We start from the raw sequence: 17,344 nt of genomic DNA, 5'->3' as shown, positions 1-17,344 counted from the left end.
CGCAGGGGATTTTGTGCTTGCGCATTGGCAAATAACCTCTCAACCACGTGATATTGCGTTTGAATTGCGCGCACCTCTGGATCAGGCCCAGAGTGAGATATGGCGCCCAGATATCCTGGAACTACAACTCTGAGCCATCCCTGAGAATTAGCCCTGTCCTTGGATGATGCTGCATACTGAGCGTTGTAGAGAATTTGGAAGGTAACACTATTGCACCTTGGTAAAACCAATGTGACCCATCAGTGGGGTAATTTGAAATGACTGGACAGAATTAGAGTGGGAGGGGCATACTAGCTTAGCTCTTAATTGCAGTCTAAATACAAAGTTGCTCAGCCTTTGTGTGCTGCATGCAAAAGCATAGAAACAACAAAATTGCCTTTTCCACCCCTTGTGGGTGCAAATATGGTTTGTCCAGGTACAAATTTGCACCCTTTATGGATACTCCTCAATCGCTATACCCAATTGTCGCTATTTAGCGCTTCTAGTCGCTTAAGAAATAATTGCTTTCCAGTCCAATCGTGTGGTTCCAAAGCACAAAAAGTTATATTATTCAAAGAAAAAGTATAACGCGCTTTGATCTAAACAATTAGCGCAAAAAGCAGGTAAATACAAAGGTACAAGCCGATACATATGCGTGCGCACTGCTCCCAGTATACAGTCGTCTATCCAGAAGCCTGTGGTCATCCAAGGAGAATGGCTGTATACTATAATCAGTACTCAGGTTATATACCTTAAAGAGTTCAGCCCTAACAAAGAAACTAGTTGACAGATTTCCATTGGTTCTTGCTCCTGGACATTCTGGTACGATGCAGGTCATAGGTCAGTTCATACAGTGTCACTAGGGGTATGTCCCAGTTGCTCAGAATTTCTTTGTGTGGTTTTCCCGCCGAAGAACTGGTTTAAACTAGCCAAAGACACTACATACAGAGGTATACATTCTAATCACTAATTCCCTATAATTCATAACTTGCAGACGTATGATGCGATCTCCTTGCCGATGGAACCGGAGATCTGCGAGTAAACAGGGATTTAGAATGGTATCAAACATGACATGTCTACTACGTTCCTGTACCTTAAATATCAAATACATTACATTTCACAACATAAGCATTTGCTAATAAAACCCCTAATATCAAGCTTAATGTGAGGGAAGTGTGTGCATGTGTGAGAATATTGTGTACTTTCGCTAGTATGTGTTGTGCGTCTGTGTTTTGTGCTTATCTGTAGGCTTTGATGTACAGCGCAAATGTGCGTCTTGTATATTTTATATGTATTATCTAAGGTGCTTATAGGTTTTGTTTGGACTTTCAACATTATGCAGTAGCAAAACAGACTCACGACGCTAATAACCAAGTATAGCGTCGTACACAATGGTATCGTGCTGACGACGCAAAATGGCGACGTTAGAGGCGAAGCAAAATGGAGTCGCCAGATATTAATTTAAAAGATTTGGTCTCAGTCAATCATCCGGCTTCGACACCTTTTACATGGATTTGTTACTAACGTTAAGAGGCAGATTCAATTAACACATGTGAGCTACCGTTGGCAGTTGGCGTAACGCAAATATCTGCCAGTTACGTTAGGCAGACCCTGATCGCACCGCCATAGGCTGCCAGCAAAATCTGCTTCTGTAAATTTACTCTCGGAAGCTGAATGAATGTCTAATGCTTTTATTGTTTTATTCTTTACAGCCATATTGTCTCCCAGTGGAAAAGGGCAAACACCAGGACCTTAAATATATAACAAGTAACACAGTAAGTAATTCCAGCTGATAGCAAATCATTACTCATGGATGACCCAGGAACTGGAGGAATCCCGTTCTAAAGGTCCCTACACTCTAGGGGCAGGATGCACTAATATTTGTACAGAAATCGCGGAGGTTAATGGCGCCATTCGCAGTGTTTAACAATAGAAAAAAAAATCTGCTAGTATGCATCAATCATCTCTTTCCGCAGATTTAAAAGCGGTAATAGTACTCCGATGCGATGAGGATTTGACGGCGGCTGCGCACGGCTGTACATCTGACATGCACAGTAGAGACTTACGGACTGCACAGTAGAGACTTACGGACTTTTAAAATGTTTTCACTATTCTCTGTTTGACCTTCTGTGCCACTTCAATCCACTTTAGCCCCCACTACCCTCCAGCTAGCAATAGGTTTTGTTACAACTACTGTTTTCAACGCCTCCTACCTCCCAGCATTGGGATCAGCAGCTGTTCACATAAATGTATTTGCCACTTCCCTTTAAAACATCCACAGAGACCTGGGGGTATATTTACTAAAGTGCGGGTTTTTAGAAGTGAAGATGTTGCCCATAGCAACCAATCACATTCTAACTATTATCTTCTATAACGGACTAAATAAATGATAAGTAGAATCTGATTGGTTGCTATGGGCAACAACTCCACTTTTAAAACCATGCACTTTAGTAAATTTACCCCCTGGATCCAACAGTACAACATTTACATTAACCATTTGTCCTGGCCGGCACATAATAACTCCTGGTCAGATGCCGAATGGGATCGGTAGGCTTTGGACCAACACACCTGCTACTTACAGCAAACTCACAAATCGGGTCTATAAAGGCCATATAGGCTGCTAAACATGCAGCCTGCGTGGGCACCTTAATGAGTCGGCCCAATTGTGTCACCTAGGTCCAAGAAGAAAAAAACATAACAAAATGGAACAAAAAGTACAATTAGTGCAGCTTTTATTTTACTGTTTCACCGGTGTTGTGAGTGACAGTTACCTGGCTCCTGATCTCTGCTTCCTCATGCACAGCTGGCCCATCTGCTCAGCGGAGGATATAAAGACATTGCACCCATCTTCCACATCGTGGACTGCCGTTACCCTTATGAGTACGCTGGGGGACATATTAAGGTATAGTATATCTAGTGGCATGTGTAAGCATTTGTTGTGTTCCCAAATGCTAGATCCTGGCCCTGAGTGGCTGAAGGAACTGAGAAAGTAATAACCGTATTTGCGTATGGATGTAGCATCCACTTTTGATTGGCTAAAACACTATCGCTACCTACGACATTTACCTGGACGCAGTTCTACAGATAATGATGTACTTGCTTTATACAGGGAGCCTGGAACGTACACAAAGAAGAACAGATATCAGAATGTTTTCTAAAGGACCCCTGTCGTTCCCAGTATCGGAGAGTGCTGATCTTTCACTGCGAATACTCCTCAGAGAGAGCGCCAAAACTGTGTGTATAACCAGCTACCATTACTTCACTTTCCACTCGCATGTCCAGCGAGAAACCCAAAGGGCTCCATTTAAGAATATGTCATAGCTACTTTAGCACTCGCTTCTGACGCCGAACGGGGTTATGGCGTCAGTTCAATATTTAGCAAACAGTGTTGAGCGTAGCATGCAGACGTTTATGGAGAAACCCTTACGCCATCTATACATCTGTAGATGGAGTAATGAGGCCTATACATCTACAATGGATTGCCCCAATTGCCCTTTCTGCCGACAAAGTGGTCGGGGCATCGGAGAAATCCGGAATGTTGGACAATCACAATTCCCCTATTCCGACTTGAAAATGGCCGGAATCGGAGAGTCTGGGATTTATAACGCTAGATTTCTCTGACTTCCAGAATATTTGTCGATCATCGATGTCTGCGGGTCGGCGTGCTTGATCACCGATTGGTGGTGGCGCTGATGCATGGCCCGCATTAGAGGTACAGTACTTTCCCGGCTTTAGCGAAGACTCCCAGGCTTTGATGAGTCCCCTTTGGGTTGAAGCACGGGCCCTCATTCAGAGCCGCTCGTAAGCGGCAGTACGCTCGTTCCGAGCGATATTTGCACATCTGCGCATGCGTCCGCTTTTTAGTACGCATGTGCGAACCAGTCAGTGCGGCCGAAAATCGTTTGTTCGCTATATAGCGAGTGCCTGCTATTTTGAGTGACAGAATGAGGCGTATGTGGGTGGTAACAGGGGAAGTTGCTTGAAAAGGGGGAGTGGAGATCAGAACGCACGCGTGCTTAAAGGTCAAAGCGGGCGTTTTATGGGTGTGCATAATTAATACAGCAGCGTCATTGACCACGTCACTGGGTTATTTTATAGTCAGAACTGCTCGCAATATTGTGGTTGAAAAAACCAACCACAAGAATAGCGAGCAGTTCATACGCTGTTCGATGTACTCGATTAATCTAATAAATAGCGGACATGACGTATGATGCGAGCGGCCAGGGGGCGTTTTTATCAAATAAACGAGCGTATGTTTTGCTCGCTCGTTCAGACATGAAGGCGGCAACAGACCGCAAAGAGCGAACGGTTCATTTGAATAGCCACCCCCTTTTTATGAACGAGCGAGCGATAAATTGCGAGCGGCTCGGAATGAGGGCCACTATGTTACCATTTATCTACTACTTTCTAGAACTTTCTGCAATCCGATTGGTTGCTATGGTCACACCTCCATTCTTCCTTATTAGAAGGTTTGTTAAATGTCTAACAGTATATTATGTAATAAAATAAGGCATATAGTGCCAGGGCCGTAGAGAGCCGGCCCGTGGCCTGATTGCAGGAGGTGTTGCCACGCCCCCTTAGAAAAAAAAAAAGGAAAAACTATTTTGCTGCACCGCGTGCCGGGGAGGGGTGCGCTGTGAGCCCCTCAGCCCATCGCAAATCCAGCGAGCAGTCTACCACTGCAGACCAGCACACAGCAGGCATGACGCATATCATTTTAATCAGCATAAGCTGCCTGTGCGTCCTATTCGCATCTCTTTGTGAATATGACGCATTTTAAGGGAAAAAGTAAGTTGCATGGAAAAACACTCGGCATTACCGAGTCACACCACGGCATGGCTAGAAGGGCTGTTTAACGCGCAAGGAGGCTAGATGTATGTGTACACATCTGTAAATGCTATGCAAAGGCAGCAGAGGAAATAAGGAAGACTATGACAAATTGAGTGGCACTCTACCACCGCGAAGGAGAAAATTCCTCAATTAGTAGCCAATGTAGTTCTCCGGAGTGTAAAGTATTGCTGCTGTCTCTTGTGTGTGTGTATAGGAGAATGAGAGTCTATACACACACAAGAGATGGCAGCAATACCTTACACAGGGCTGCCATCAGAAATTGTGGGGCCCGGGACTGACAAAATAGGCAGGACCCCACCCTGGTTATTAAATCCAGGGCTCTGCCTTGTCTGCCCAGCTCTTTTTTCCCACTGGGGCCAGTGGACGGTGGTGGGTGTCCTGTAGGTGGGTGGAAGGCCCTGGCTGCCTCCTCCATTTACTTAATGGGGACCGGGTCGGCGGCGTCCGGGCCCCCTTTCTTCTATTCAAGGGTTAGTGGCGGCTGCAGGCTGTACAGTGATGGTAGGAGAGGGCGGGCCCCCCTTCCCAGTCAGCCAGGGTCTGGGCCTGGGATTCCAGTCCCGGCAGTCTCCCCATGATGGCGGCCCTGACCTTACACTCCGGAGAACTACATCGGCTACTAATTGAGGAATTTTCTCCTAGAGGTACTATCACAACTGAATATTTATTGTTACTTCTCTACAGAGTAACATTTTGCACTGCAGTTTTTCCGCTCCAAAGAATATCATATAGCTATATGTTTACACCTGGCTACAGGATCCTCTTTGCCTTTCTCCCTATTACCAACCAGGTGCAATTTATTGGGATTACAAATAGCAGAAACTATTCTCCTTGGTTTTTGTGGAGAGCCACATTATACCCCTTTTATACTGACTTCAAAATCCCGGGTTTTTGCATGTGAAAGTGCATCAACCCGGGATTTTTGTCAGTGTACAAGGATCCACCCGGGTCCAGGGACCCGGGGATCCAACTCGGGGAGTTTGCAGGGTTGGCCATGGGTCTTTCCTGTACCACCCTGCAGTGTAAACGACGTAACCCGGGGTCACGATGGCCGTATTGGCCGGCTTCAGTGGCGCTTGGAGATGACATCATCTTTGAGCATCCACTGCAACGCTGGAAGAGCCGGGTCACTGCAGACCCATCTCCGGTCGTTCAGTGCAGGCACCCTCCCTCATCCCCGAACATGCCCAATCTGTCATTATCAGCTGATTAGCCGGCATGTTCAGGCGAGGAGGATTGATGTCGAAAGCGACCAGCAGGAGCGCGCATCACTAGTCGTTTTCGACATATTAATACCTGATTTGTGAACAATTAATGAATGGTTGAACGATAACAATGTCGTTAACGTTCCATTGCTCATTTTAATCGCCTAGTGGATACGCACCTTTAGAGTCTTGATCATTATCAAGATTTTATATGTTTCTATAAAATGCTAAGCAGATGAGGTTTTAATTAACGCATTTGTGACTGACTCTGCATACCACCAACAAGGTTTTTATGTGATTACTGTGTGTTAATAAAAGTTTGTGTTTTTTATATGCCAAATACATCAGTTTTTCGTTTTATATGTGCTCTATACATGTACTTATCAGATTGCGCAGTAGCCTTTCTATTTGTTTCGAAGGATTTCCACAGCGCTGTACATAACAAAGATACAAGACAGGCTAAACAAAGTAACAGTATAACATATCAGAGCCAGAATACAAGCAGCATTGCGTATAAGGCATTTTGGGCCTGTTTGCCAACCGTTTGCTGTATAATCACTGTAGTAAACCTGATCTTACAGAATGTTGATTACCAGTTTGTAATTGTCTATTTCCCCATTGTCATTGAAGGTGTCGATTATTAAGAAATCTGGACAGGCAAGCAAACACGTACCCACAATTGTACTATCCTGAACTCTATCTTTTAAAGGGTGGTTATAAAGAGTTTTATGAAAAGTTTAAGGTACGTATGTATTTCCTTTAAGAAAAACGGAAATAAAAATGTAAAATATTTTACATTTTATTAAAATTTGACATACAGTGAAATTTCAGAGTGTTGCAAAACCTTTGGTTAAAGTGATGTGTTCTAGATGTAGATATGGGTGAGACGGAAGGATAAGGGCATGTAGCTTGCTTAAAAACTAAAATGCTAATCAATAAGAATAGTGGTACATGCATGCATGGGTCCAGCGGGACCTCTCAGTTACTTTTGTCTTTATATTCTTCTATCACTCTGAATTACAGTCTGTTTCTTAGGTTGTATTTCCTTGTAGGATCCATTGGGGCTTGACTGAATGGGCCTGACGTCCCAAAAAGCCACTAACAGGAACACACACACTGACAATTACAGAGGACAAACCACTTGGCACATACATTGGTATAATACTTCTCATAACAGTTATAGAAAAGGGTAATGAGAGGAGTAACTTTTAGATTTTGTGGGTTAAGCGTGGTAAAGGCACACACAAAGAGTTAGGGTGTAGGTGACAGACAGTGCAAGGCAGAACGTTTGCCTGAAACAACAACTGACCCTGACTCTGGATACTGGAAGCGTACTCTGAACAATGATCAAAGACCTGGAATATCCTCCATTGACTCTACACACTATATGGCAACCAATATAGAGCCACAGCAGCAGACTCTTAGAAAAAAACGTCAAAGACAGATGCCAGGCAAATGGAACACTCCTGGATTTGCCATGGATCTCTGTAGGGTGCCTGGATTTTCTTTCTCCCTATGTGCTGGTGTCTTACTTTCTCTGTTCCCCGGGGCTTTCTTTCTTCCTTCCTGAGTAGGCTCTGGATTCCCTCTGCAGTTTATACAGGATCCATGGCAGGATAGTCTTTGGCTACAGTATGTCAACCTCCTCTATGACTGATTGGCAACCATCTCTAGTAGTCTGGTGGCTCTGTTAGAATGGTAGCCTTCTTCATCAAACTGATTTGGCAGCTTAATCTAGGAGAATGGTGACTCTGGAATGTGTGATGCCCTTCTCATCTCTATACTTTCCTGGCTGGTGGTAAAGACTCACATTCCCAGTACTCAATCTGTGTCTACTGTCTTCCCAGCATTTCCAGTAAGAGTGACCTCTATTGTCTCTCTGCTCCTCCCACCAGCTTGGGAAATCTCCAGTTTGCAGCAAACTGTCTGGCTGTGTGCTTCTGTCCCTGCAGACATACCTGTTCCTGGAGTCGGAGATGACCTCAGAGTAGGGCTACCAGCCACTGTATGGCCATACCTACTCCCTTTCTTTGAGCTTAGCAGGAACCAATGTTACTCACAGCTTGATGTTGCAGGGAATTGTAATTATCAGGTCCCAAGCCTATATTACCCTGTCTCCTACTACCTGAACTCTGAAAAACATGTCAATCAACTCTCTGGACATGCCAATCCCCCTCTGGTAAGCACCGGCTCCGGAGGTCACTCTTATGAAAACCGTCCTGCTTAGCGTTAGTATAATGAGCAGCCTAACACATACCCATGGTGGGAACTGAGAGGGATTAGTTGGTAAAGGCAGACATAAGAACCAAGAGAACCAAATTCCCAGTCTGTTGGTCTATAGCAGCTCCTTCTTCCCTTAGGTTGTACCAGATGCCCCCAAGACTAGGCAAACTAGGGTGAAAAGACTAAGGGCCTGATTCAGAGGCGCTCGCTATTTGCGAGCGTTCGCTTTGAATCAGGACGGATTTAAAAAAAAAAAAAAATCCGCCTCAAGGCCGCTCGCATAGCTGTGGGTGACCACCCACAGCTTTTGCGAGCGGCCTGGCGATGGTTGCGATTATCACAACCATCGGGCTTGCGACGAGACCCTTGTGGTAGGTCTCGGTTTCCGCAAGCCCAAGTGAACTTCCTGCTCTAATAGAGCAGGAAGTTCACTACTGACATCACGAATGATGTCAGTAGGGCCACCCACAACGGCAGGCGTTCCTTTGGGAACGCCTCCGTTTATCCAGCCACCCCCCCTCCCCGCCTACAAAACGGGGCGAGCTGTCGATCAACATTGACAGGCGCCCCGTTTTTGTAGCGAGCCCCGGAGCGAGTGAAGTTCTCACTTGCTCCGGGGCTCGCGCACGCCGCGCTTGCACACTGGCCGACCATTGACCCGCTTGCGAGCGCTATGTGCTCGCGAGTGGGTCTGAATCAGGCCCTAAGACAGAAACAATCTATTACAAGATCTATTTTGTTCGTCCCCCCCTTCCAAGCTCCCACTCGCTACCTGATGCCCAGACACAGCCTCTTTTCTCTCCCAGCGCTGTATGAATAATGAATATACAGGCTGTTACTGGCACATTATGGTGCATACACACGGTCAGATTTTTCTTCAGATCTGAACGATAACAATTTTAAAAATCGTTCATATCTGAAGGAAAATCTGACATATCTGACATGTTTGTCAGATGAACGATGAACGATGCGCATTCCCGCTTGTCAGATAACGATATCTGACATCTGATGTGTTTGCAGTCAGATTTGGACGATTCCATTCAATTTAATGCAGCAAAAATTGTTCGTAGTTCAAATCGTTCAAATCGTTGGTCAAATGATTCATCAAATCGTTCAGATCGTTCATCTGACCGTGTGTATGCACCTTTAGACACAAAGTCACCCACCATCCTTACCAGAGCACCAAACTGTTCCCTCTGTTGGTCCCAAGCACAATTTCTAGGACACAATGAAGTTGGTAGACAGAAGGCTTCGGAGGAAATCAATCATATCACTGGAAATAGGAGGCACCAGTGAGCACTTACAGGGGAACCAGATACCCTGAATGATGGTATAAATACTGGGAAACTCTTGCAGTCGTCAATTTAATATATAGTTATAAAGAGGTATCGAGCGGATCCAAATGGCAAAAGTCCCCGTTGTAAACCAATAGTACTAGAAGTCTGTATGTCAGGCTCCTGAGGTAATCCATAACCTTACTGTGAAGGTGAGGTCCGGGAGAGCACTCGCAGGGGAACTGACCGCTTTAAATAACAGTGTGAATGTTGGAAACCTCTACAGTGTAAGAGAAGATGTAGCCCAGAATAACATAGAAAATAACTTTATAATACAATGGGTGTTTAGTTATAAAGTTTGGGGTCCAAGAGAAGAGATGGAGGGAGAGATGGGAGAAAGAGGGGGAGGAAGAGATCTGATGAAGGGGGAGAGGGGCACAGAGAGAGAGAGAGGGGAGAGAGAAAGCGATGGGAGAAAGAGGGGAAGGGAGAGATGGGAGAAAGAGGGGGAGGGGTACAGAAAGGGAGATGGGGGAGAGAGATAGGAAGGTGTGGGAAGAGAGATGAAAAAAACCTGCAAGGCTGGGAACAACAGATAGCAACCCGGCGAATGACAGATCCGATTCTAAAAAATACTAGTTATTTCATGTTCAGCTTAAAATAATAAAAGTTTAGTGCTCATAAAGAATAACGAAAACCATTAAGATGTCAAGTGTTTACTTTCAAATATCTTATTCTCCCAGGAATTTTTACTTTTACACAAGTATTTCATTTCATTCTATGTAAATGTTTATACATACAAATCTGATAAATGGATATTGTGCATTACACTACACTATATTATATGAGCTAAATAAAGTCACCTTCAGCTGAGTAGGAGCTGCCAGGATGATGCCTCTCGGAGGGAGCAGTGCTTTGCCCCATATAGTTACAGTATATGCCTATAAAGCGGATGGAAAAGTCTGCTATTAGCATAACTGGTTGTAACAAGGGATTTTGGCCCTCATTCAGAGCCGCTCGTAAGCGGCCGCTCGTTCGTTCTGACCGATGTTCGCACATCTGCGCATGCGTACGGATTTTAATACGCATGCGCGAACCAGTCAGTGCGGTTCGCTATATAGCGAGTGCCTGCTATTTTGAGTGACAGGATGAGGCGTATGTGGGTGGTAACAGTGGAAGGTGCTTGAAAACGGGGGAGTGGAATTAGAACGCAGGCGTGCTTAAAGGTCAAAACGGGCGTTTTAAGTTAGTGCATAATTAATACAGCAGAGTCATTGACCACGTCACTTGTTTTCTTTTTACTCTGAACTGCTCGCAAAATAGCGGTTGAAAAAACCAACCACAAGAATAGCGAGCACTCGATGTACTCGATTAATCTATTAAATAGCGGACATGACGTATGGTGCGAGCGGCCAGGGGGCGTATTTTTCAAAATAACAACCGCAAGTTTCGCTCGCTCGTTCAGACTTAGAGGCGTGAACCGACCGCAATGAGAGAACGGTTCATTTGAATAGCCACCCCTTGTTTTAGAACGAACGACCGCAAATAGCGAGCTGCTCTGAATGAAGCCCTTTATGTATTCATTAAAGTCAGTAACTTGGGATGCTTGATAGACAATCACAGAAATAAGGCAGCTTCCGGTGGTAACTCATAAATTATTTCCTTAACAAATAGAGTATTTCTTCATTTATTTTCCATGTGAACAAGGGTAGGACGATGGATTTTACCTGTCTACTACACAATATATGTATACAGGTTAATTCAACATAACTGAGCAAATTAAAGGTGATTTATGTAACTGCTTTGGGCAGCAGACCATCTTTCCTTCTTCGGTGTGTGTTCTGCTCTGGGTTATCAAAAGGCTTGCCCCAAGAACCCGTTCATATAAATGGGATGATCACGATGGAAGGGCCTTGGCAAGGATATAGGATCTCCTGTTTGGACCATCAGAATGCAGATACGTAACATTTCCTTACCTAGTTTCACCCAAAACTAGCATTTTTATTCAGGGTGGCGGCATTCTCTAAACTAAATGACTGATCCTGATGTGACACCATGCACGCAGGTGTCTGGTGTTTCTTTCTAATGCGCATGCGTCCGGTTTGTCTGCGCACAGAGACGCAGAACAGAATCGGACGCAGGTTTTGGGAATCGTAGCGGGCATTCGTGGGAGGCAACTGGGGGTAGGGATGGCCATCAACCATCGATGGTTAACTGCCGATGGATTTTGCAAATCAATGGCGGAGATCCAATGTTTCCCCGCCATCTATAGCGTTTTTTTTCTCTATGTGCCATGAGACAGAATCTAGCTCCGCCCACTAACACAACCCCCAAAGACACACCTCAACTCCCTGATTGGCCCGCTGCCCAGCATGTATTACAGCAGACATGGCCATCGGTGAATGAAACTATCAATGGTTTCTAGCCGATGGTTTCATACCATTTATGTCGATCATCAATGATGTGAATCTACTGTTGATGTCAACCATCATTGAAGTGAACCTACCGATGGCCGTTCCTAAATGAGCAGGCGTGTTGTGGGCGTGTTACAAAGCGTCTGCGTACAAAGACGCACAGCCGCTCACACAGGAGGCCATACGCTGACGGAGAGACTGCACCTGCCATAGGGCTGGTGCAAGTTTCAATGGTGCGACCGATGGTGGTGTCTAGAGATGCACATAGACGGAAATACACTGCCTTAAGACGCTGCAAGTGGGCGTCTCAGTCCTTCAAAAATCGTAGACAGCATTAGCATAAAGATGGGAATGCAGTTGCGGCAAAATCATCCCAGGCTGACCCCACGTTATGAGGTTTTTGCGGTCATCACTAACTGCAGTTCCTTATGTAGCCACTTGGCCAAACCAGCCACTCTCTTGGTCTCATTCAGACCTGGTCACAAGCGCCGTTGCGCTCGCAACTGGGTCGATGGTCCCCACAGAGCATGCGCACGATAGAGCCGGCTCCGTCGTTCGCATGCGCGAGACCCGGCTAGCGACGGGCGCTCCTTCGCTAGGGGTCTCGTAGCAGACGGGGCGAGCTGTCGATGTTGAGTGACAGCTCGCCCCGTTTGGTGGGCGGGCCGGGGGCGTGCCCGGCCAAACGGAGGCGTTCCAGACGGAATGATGTCAGTGGGGAACTTCCTGCTCAAACAGAGCAGGAAATTCCCTGGGGCTTACGAGAGCCCAGACCCAACCTTAGGGTCTGCGGTAAGCCCCGATGGTCGCGATGGTGATGACCATCGCGACCATCACCCTGATCGCAAGCTAAGCTGTGGGTGGTAACCCACAGCTTAGCTTGCGACCTGGAAGCAGCACTTCAAAACAAGAAGTGCCCGCCCTCATTCAGAGTGAGCGATCGCTTCTGTCCTGGTCAGCAGCCCACCAACATGCTGCCCTAACAGGGGCGTATTTATAATGGGTGCACCCATAGGACCTTATTCAGAGGCGGCCGTACGGTCTACGACCGCACCGTTTGGGGGAGGCCCCACTGACATCACTAGTGATGTCAGTGGAGAGCTTCCGGCTCTGACAGAGCCAGAAGCTCTCCGGGGCTTACGACAAGTGAGACCCTACCCTAGGGTCTCGTCGTAAGCCCAGATGGTCGCGATGGTCTCTGACCATCGCGACCATCACCCGAGCGGTCGTCAGAGCTGTGGGTGTAAACCCACAGCCTATCGACCGAAACAGAGGCGGGCGGTCAGGATGCAAGTGGCTGCCCAGTTTCTGAGCGACCACTTGCATCTTCCGACCGCCTCTGAATGAAGCCCATAGGTAATTATACTTACCTCTCCACCAATTCCCGAAGTACTGCTCCGCAGCGCCGGACCGGCACTGTAGAGCAGCTAAGCTCACTGGGAAAATGGCGGCGGCCATTTCTCCAGTGATCTGCGCATGCGCAGAAAAGATGTCCCTGGGAAAGTAGGAGCGGGCGCAATTTTCCAGGAGACCCGAGCATGCGCTGTAGATTTTGGCAAGAAGTCAGAATCTACAGCGATCAGTGCAGCTGATCCGCAGTCAGAGAGGAAGGGGCCCAAGAGGCTGCACACGGGCCCCCTCCTCTCTTAAAATGTCCCTGTGCCCTAGTTATAGGGGAGTAGTCGCTGCCCTCACCAGGCCATTTCACCGGGGCAGCCAGAGCAAAGCCCATTATTTTGTGATGATGTCACAGCTCTAACCAGATTTTACTTTTTTTCCTCAGTGCCTTTGCGAGCCGCGGGGCTACGTCAGCATGCTACACCGCGACTTCACCGATCAACTCAAGAAATATCACAAAAAGAAAAAGCCTTTGTCAGGCGGGAGGATCCGGAAAGAACTCTTTAAGCGCTAAATGCAAACAAAGACTTTAGCCCAGTGACAACACTTTGCTTGTAAACATGATAAAAGTCACGGGACGCAGAGGGCATGTCAGCACGGTGTACCTGATTCAGAGATGGACGCAATGTCAATGTTTACGCAGTTGAGCGATTATCGGTGGTCAGCGCTTGTGTCTGAGTTGCACCAAGTTTCGGTCAGAGCGAGGATTTGGCTGCCGTGTGATTGACAGTCAGTGGACCATTCGTGGGAAGCAAAGGCTGAAACGCAGGCGTGCTACAACCGGTTTTGGGGTGGGTCTCAAACTGCGAGTGTGATCCCAGACGCAGACAATAAGGCTCCGCCGTCTCGGTTACTGCGTCCATTCTGAATAACGACATGGTCACTCAGACCTTTCAATAATCGACTGTTTTTCTTTTTTGTATGCGATCTCTTGGATTTGTGAACACCGCCGGCAGGCGTCTCAGTACACATCCTGGCAGCTGCGACATTTGCATATTTTCACACAGCCACTGCGTACAAATTGGCATTAGCGCACATCCCTAAATCAGGCCCTGTCTGTTGTATCTGAATGGCCCCAGAAGTCCATAATATTTCAATCTAGCAATCAGGGGGAAAACAAAAACCGGTGTAAAGTTAAATTATTATTAATTTCTCGTTTCACGAGTATTTGCTTGTCATTCACACTGATAGAGCCAACTGTATATTAATAATTAGTTCAATATTAATTTTATTATTATTATTTATTATGTGGAAAAGGTGTGAGAAGTGTTCAGCATGTAAAAAAACATTTAGGAAGTATGAGTCACTTGCTTTACGTTTGTATATATTATCAGTGTTAAAGAAACCTATGTTATATGGAAACAAAAGGGGCTCATGTAGGACGGAATTTGCGTCTAAATCTTAAGTACAAAATGTGCATTTTGCTTAGCTTATATCGCTACAATATATTCGGGAGAAGGGTAGAGCTGGGTAAAGTTAGCATATGCGCCTGCTTTAACATTGGAGTTAACAGTAGTATATGAGCTTGGAGTACGTGGCTTCACAGTGGTAGTAGTACACGCCACAATAATAGTACTCATCTCATACATAATACAGTACTGGACAGTGTTATTAATCACTAATAAAATTGCTTTTACCATGTAAAAGTAAATGATAGCAAAACGCAAAGAGAACATGAAAGCATCAAGTTCAAATAACAATACCTCCTAATGCGATTATACCTAGAGATGGAGCGATAACGACGGTCGTTATCGCTCCATCGCTTTGTAATCGCCCGCAAATCGGGCAGTAAAAGGTTAAAAACGACCAGCGATGCGTGTGCCCGCTGGTCGTTTTTCACATCAATCATCACCCGAACATGACGGTCAACCTGACGACCGCTGTCAGGTTGCCATGTTCGGTGATGATTGATCTGCATACACTGAACGTCTGAACGTTCAATGTATGCAGTTCACCCCGCGGGAGACGACGGCGTCGTAATTGTGCCGTTGTCCCCAGCATCACCTAGCGGATGGGCAGCTTAACTGTTAAGATTTTAGCGGGACAGTCCTAATTCCCTGACTTCAAAAGGTAAAGATTCACCCCAAAACTGGGCAGATCTAGATGGTGCTTATTTTGTCCCAAAGTGGCATTAAAAAAAAAAAAAGGGTTAATATATTTGATACACACGTCCATCACCTTTCCATTTAAATGGTCAAATGGGACTCGTAGCATTGGAATCCCACCCACATTAATATAAGTGGGTGGGATTCAGATGCTATCAGCCAATCAGACGCTGACGCCGATTGTCGTCATAATTAGTTCTCTTTTTGCATTGGGGTTGAGCATCTGCAAGTGATTCGCATCCAACCGGTTACATATATGTATTTCTTGTGGTCAACATGATACACAAGAACACACCATAGCTGTCCTGAGCAATTCGTGTCTCTGTTCAACTCCACAGGCCCCATAAAATCCATACAGTTCATGGGGCATCAACCGAATGTTTGTTTAAGTGACACGTTATAAGCCTATTGTACATTTTGTGAAATGAAAAGTAAATAAAGTTCCTCTACCACCCAACGTCCCTCGCACATGTATAACTTGTATATTGTGCTGCTGCCTCCAGGAGTGCAATTATCACAGTGCATGTTTAATTAAGAAATTAAGTGACCCATTGACCAGTTTTATGTGTCAACTACCCCCTGAGTCTCAGAGAGGTGGCCTCTGTGTTATGTACTAACCACATGTAAGTGCTGACACTAATGCCGGGTACACACTAGGTGATATGTCGTCGGGTGCACACTAGACGATATGTCGTCCGATCCACTGTATCGGACAATATATCAGGCACATCAGCTAGTGTGTACCCGCTATGTCGCTGACGATGCGTGCTCCCCCGCATTGTCAGCGGCATCCTCCGTCGGACCTGTGCGATATTGTCAGCGGGGGCCATGGTGCCGAATGCACTTGCCGTGCCGGCACCCCCGCTTGGTTCCGCCGCACGAGACATGAGGCTGGGTACACATCGCTAAGTGCTTAACATTGAGGCTGCACCTGCCCAGCAGGCTAGGTTGTGCACAGGTCACGTGCACACCAACAACTGGGTGGGGCTACTGCACACTGAGGGGCCCATTTAACAACAAGGGGTCTATTTACTAAGCAGTGTTAGGAGACAGAGTGAAAAGTGATAAAAAGTGATAAGGTGCCAGCCAATCAGCTCCCAACTGTCATTTTTCAAACACAGCCTGTGAGATGACAGTTGGGAGCTGATTGGCTGGCACCTTATCACTTTTCACTCTGTCTCCTAACGCTGCTTAGTAAATACACCCCCGAGTATTATGACTTTTATCACTCGTTTTGTACTATTTGTGGCAAAACTATCAATGGGGCGCTGATGTGTTTGTTCTGCTGCGTCGCTAACGCTATGAAGTTACCGGAGTCATATTAGCAATAAATGTAATTGTCTATTTACCAACGAGTGTTGTTTCAAAATTGTTCTCTGTGAAATATTTTTACCTCCACATCCGTGCAGCTGTTGTAGGCCAAGCAGAACGGTCCTCCTATGTCCTTAGCTTGCGCGATAATATCCCATAATCTCCCGCGGCTGTTCTGTCTCCAAGGCAACCGGCTATGAGCCGGAAACAGCCGGTGTTTTGTAATGTGGGGATTCCTGTGAGGAATTAGTTCTGCATTCTTGTTTTTTCTTTTTAAAGTTGATTAGACTAATAAAACAAACATCTTTGGGCAAACATGTACTAAGAACCTCTATATAACACCATGTTAATTGATAGTTTATTATATATTTTTGATATTTATTATTCTTAGTACTTAGGGTCTCATTCAGAGCCGCTCGTAAGCGGCCGTTCGCTCGTTCCGAGCGATGTTCGCACATCTGCGCATGCGTACGGTTTGTAATTCGCATGCGCGAACCAGTCAGTGCAGCCGAAAAACGTTTGTTCGCTATATAGCGAATGCCTGCTATTTTGAGTAACAGGAGGAGGCGTATGTGGGTGGTAAC

The 17,344-nt window shown here is 46.0% G+C and overlaps 1 protein-coding gene across 1 annotated transcript in view; it reads left to right on the top strand.

Moving 5' to 3' along the window:
* The window catches only part of LOC148501785 (uncharacterized), a 199,811-nt gene extending 183,919 nt beyond the window's left edge, over window positions 1–15,892 (top strand). Inside the window, exons 8-12 of the mRNA XM_088449944.1 lie at window positions 1,692–1,754; window positions 2,783–2,881; window positions 3,089–3,213; window positions 6,666–6,777; window positions 13,730–15,892. Coding sequence (XP_088306070.1) covers window positions 1,692–1,754; window positions 2,783–2,881; window positions 3,089–3,213; window positions 6,666–6,777; window positions 13,730–13,858 — 528 coding nt within the window. The 3' untranslated portion in view covers window positions 13,859–15,892. The remainder of the gene's footprint in view (window positions 1–1,691; window positions 1,755–2,782; window positions 2,882–3,088; window positions 3,214–6,665; window positions 6,778–13,729) is intronic.
* The last annotated feature ends 1,452 nt before the right edge of the window (window positions 15,893–17,344 follow it).

The sequence above is a fragment of the Taudactylus pleione genome, unplaced genomic scaffold (genome assembly GCF_031769625.1).
Source record: "Taudactylus pleione unplaced genomic scaffold, aTauple2 ptg000502l, whole genome shotgun sequence".
NCBI lineage: Eukaryota > Metazoa > Chordata > Amphibia > Anura > Myobatrachidae > Taudactylus > Taudactylus pleione.
Note: the sequence above shows the minus strand (reverse complement) of the source record. Positions and strands in the feature narration are given on the sequence as shown.